The following is a 2500-nucleotide window of genomic DNA, read 5'->3' as shown; positions in this document are numbered from 1 at the left end:
ACGCTGTCTGCCTGTCTTAGTGAAGGTGTGTTCGCCTTCGGTCATCCATTGTTCCCACGCCGTTCGCAGTCGTGATTTGAATGCCCTGTTGACACCAATATCCAGCGGTTGGAGTTCTTTGGTTAATCCACCCGGAATGACGGCGAGTGTTGTATTTGTGTGCTTCACTTGTTTTTTGACACCATCTGTGATGTGGGCGCGCATAGAGTCGTATATCAACATGGACGGAGCTGTGTGAAAAAAGCCACCCGGCCTCTTCGCGTAAACTTCCCTTAACCACTCGCTCATCTTTTCTTCATCCATCCATCCCTTCGAGTTAGCTTTTATGATGACGCCGGCTGGAAAGGTCTCTTTTGGCAAGGTCTTCCTTTTGAATATCACCATGGGTGGAAGTTTCAGGCCATTAGCATGGCAAGCTAGAACCACAGTGAAGGACGACTTCTCATTCCCTGTGGTGCGAATATTCACCGTACGTGCTCCCGTTGTATCCACAGTGCGGTTCACAGGAATATCAGTTGCTGTGAAATAGTAATCCGTGTGCGGATGGAGAGATTGCGTCTTTTCATGAACCGGATCCTTGTCGCTTAGTAGGAGCCATTTTGTGGTCTTTACAGATGTAAACAGGAAATGAAACGTACGGTAATATCCGCGCGCTTTTTCTTCTTCTACGCGGGCAGGTGGTTGCTTACAGTAGAAGAAGAAGCGCTTCCTGTTCTACCGGGAAAAAAGATGGCGGCTGTTTACCGTAGTTACGAGACCGAAACTTTATGAAAATGAATCTTAATATTAATCCATATATAAAGCGCACCGGGTTAAAAGCCGCACTGTCAGCTTTTGAGTAAATTTGTGGTTTTTAGGTGCGGCTAATGGTGCGGAAAATACGGTAAGTGTTTTCAGGCATCCGCACGCAGATCTGTTCCATGCAGCGACAAAGTGAATCAACAGGCAATAAAGATGCTCCACAAACACAAACTACGCAATGTGAAATTGCCTCCAGTCTTCTGTAGGTGACATGAGCAGGTTGATGCAGACCTGCTGCAGCATTTCACAGCTAAAAGTGGACGAGTCAAAATGTGCTGAAACTCGTCCGAAAACAAGCCTAAAATCACTACTGTGTCTTATTTGGGGGGAGTTTGACTCATAGACATAATTTTTAGGTCCAGGACTATGAAATAAGTGCTGATGTTGTCCGCATTAGCTTTAAACTTCTTGGCCTCACCTCATTTGGTTGGTTTGTCCTCAGGTCCGTGAGCGAGACCTGCCGATGGTCATGCACACCCTGTCTTCCGAATTCACTTTACTGCGCGTGGTCAACGGAGAGACCGTCGCCGCACACGATCTGGGAGTGACAAATGGCTTCGTGAAGCCAAAACTCGGTAGGTCCGATCCAACCTCCGCCGCCGAGTCTTGGCGCCGTTTTTATTTTTTTTACCCCGTTTGCAGTCCCCCGTCCTATCATTCACCCGCTGTCCAGCCCCAGCAACATGTTCTGTGTGACCAGCTTAGACCCGGACACGCTTCCCTCAGTCGCCACCCTCCTTATGGACGTCATGTTCTACTCCGCCGGGTGAGACTCCGCTCACCTTGGGTGCAGAAGTTGTCCGTTAAAATCACTTCAGTTGTTAATCAGCTATTTTCGCTCGTTTCCAGGCCGAAGGAATCGGGAGCATCTGTCGAGGACGCCAGCCACATCCGCTTCTTCTCCTTCTCCCTGATCGAAGGCTACATCTCTTTAGTCATGGACGAACAGACCACTCAGAGGTTAGCAACTCACTTGGAAAAAGATGAACTATCTCATTTGTTGTTTCTTTTTTTAATGCTGGAAAAACCTTGTTTGATCTAGTGATTTGCAAAACTATATATTGTTACTGTATCTGAGCTGCCACGCATTTTAACCCATTCTCACGCCACACTTGACATTTCTCACGCTTACCGTATGTTTCAGAGCATAGGGCGCACAGGATTTTGAGGTGGTAGCGGGGGTGTATATTGTAGCGTCCCGGAAGAGTTAGTGCTGCAAGGGGTTCTGGGTATTTGTCCTGTTGTGTTACGGTGCGGATGTTCTCCCGAAATGTGTTTGTCATTCTTGTTTGGTGTGGGTTCACAGTGTGGCGCACATTTGTAACAGTGTTAAAGTTGTTTATACGGCCAACCTCAGTGTGACCTGTATGGCTTTTGATCAAGCGTGCGTGCGTGCGTGCGTGCGTGTTCTGGAAATGCGTACTTATTGGGGACGTCTTTCTGTTTACAAAGTCACTTTAGGGGACGTTTGACGTTATGGGGACCAAAATAAAGGTCCCCTGAAGGGAAACCTGTTTACAAAATCACTGTAGGGGATTTGTTTTGGGGACTTTTGCAAACTTTTCCAACTTTTCTTCCCCACTCACAGTGTGACTTTGCTGGGTGGGTTTTAGACATGTCGGGGGCACCCCCGGACTCGGGTGGAACGCGGCGGGACTTGTGGGACTCGAACCTGGGTGTCATTTTTGATCATTTTCGG

The 2500-nt window shown here is 47.9% G+C and overlaps 2 protein-coding genes across 2 annotated transcripts in view; one reads left to right on the top strand and one right to left on the bottom strand.

Annotated features, from left to right (window-relative positions):
• The window catches only part of rcc1l (RCC1 like), a 192218-nt gene that overhangs the window by 6488 nt on the left and 183230 nt on the right, over positions 1-2500 (bottom strand). The gene's annotated exons all lie outside the window — the stretch shown is intronic.
• The window catches only part of castor2 (cytosolic arginine sensor for mTORC1 subunit 2), a 56861-nt gene that overhangs the window by 29627 nt on the left and 24734 nt on the right, over positions 1-2500 (top strand). The window contains exons 4-6 of the mRNA XM_061962750.2: positions 1244-1376; positions 1444-1567; positions 1651-1761. Coding sequence (XP_061818734.1) covers positions 1244-1376; positions 1444-1567; positions 1651-1761 — 368 coding nt within the window. The remainder of the gene's footprint in view (positions 1-1243; positions 1377-1443; positions 1568-1650; positions 1762-2500) is intronic.

This window comes from Nerophis lumbriciformis, linkage group LG09 (genome assembly GCF_033978685.3).
Source record: "Nerophis lumbriciformis linkage group LG09, RoL_Nlum_v2.1, whole genome shotgun sequence".
Lineage (NCBI taxonomy): Eukaryota > Metazoa > Chordata > Actinopteri > Syngnathiformes > Syngnathidae > Nerophis > Nerophis lumbriciformis.
This window is presented reverse-complemented; position numbering and strand designations above follow the sequence as displayed.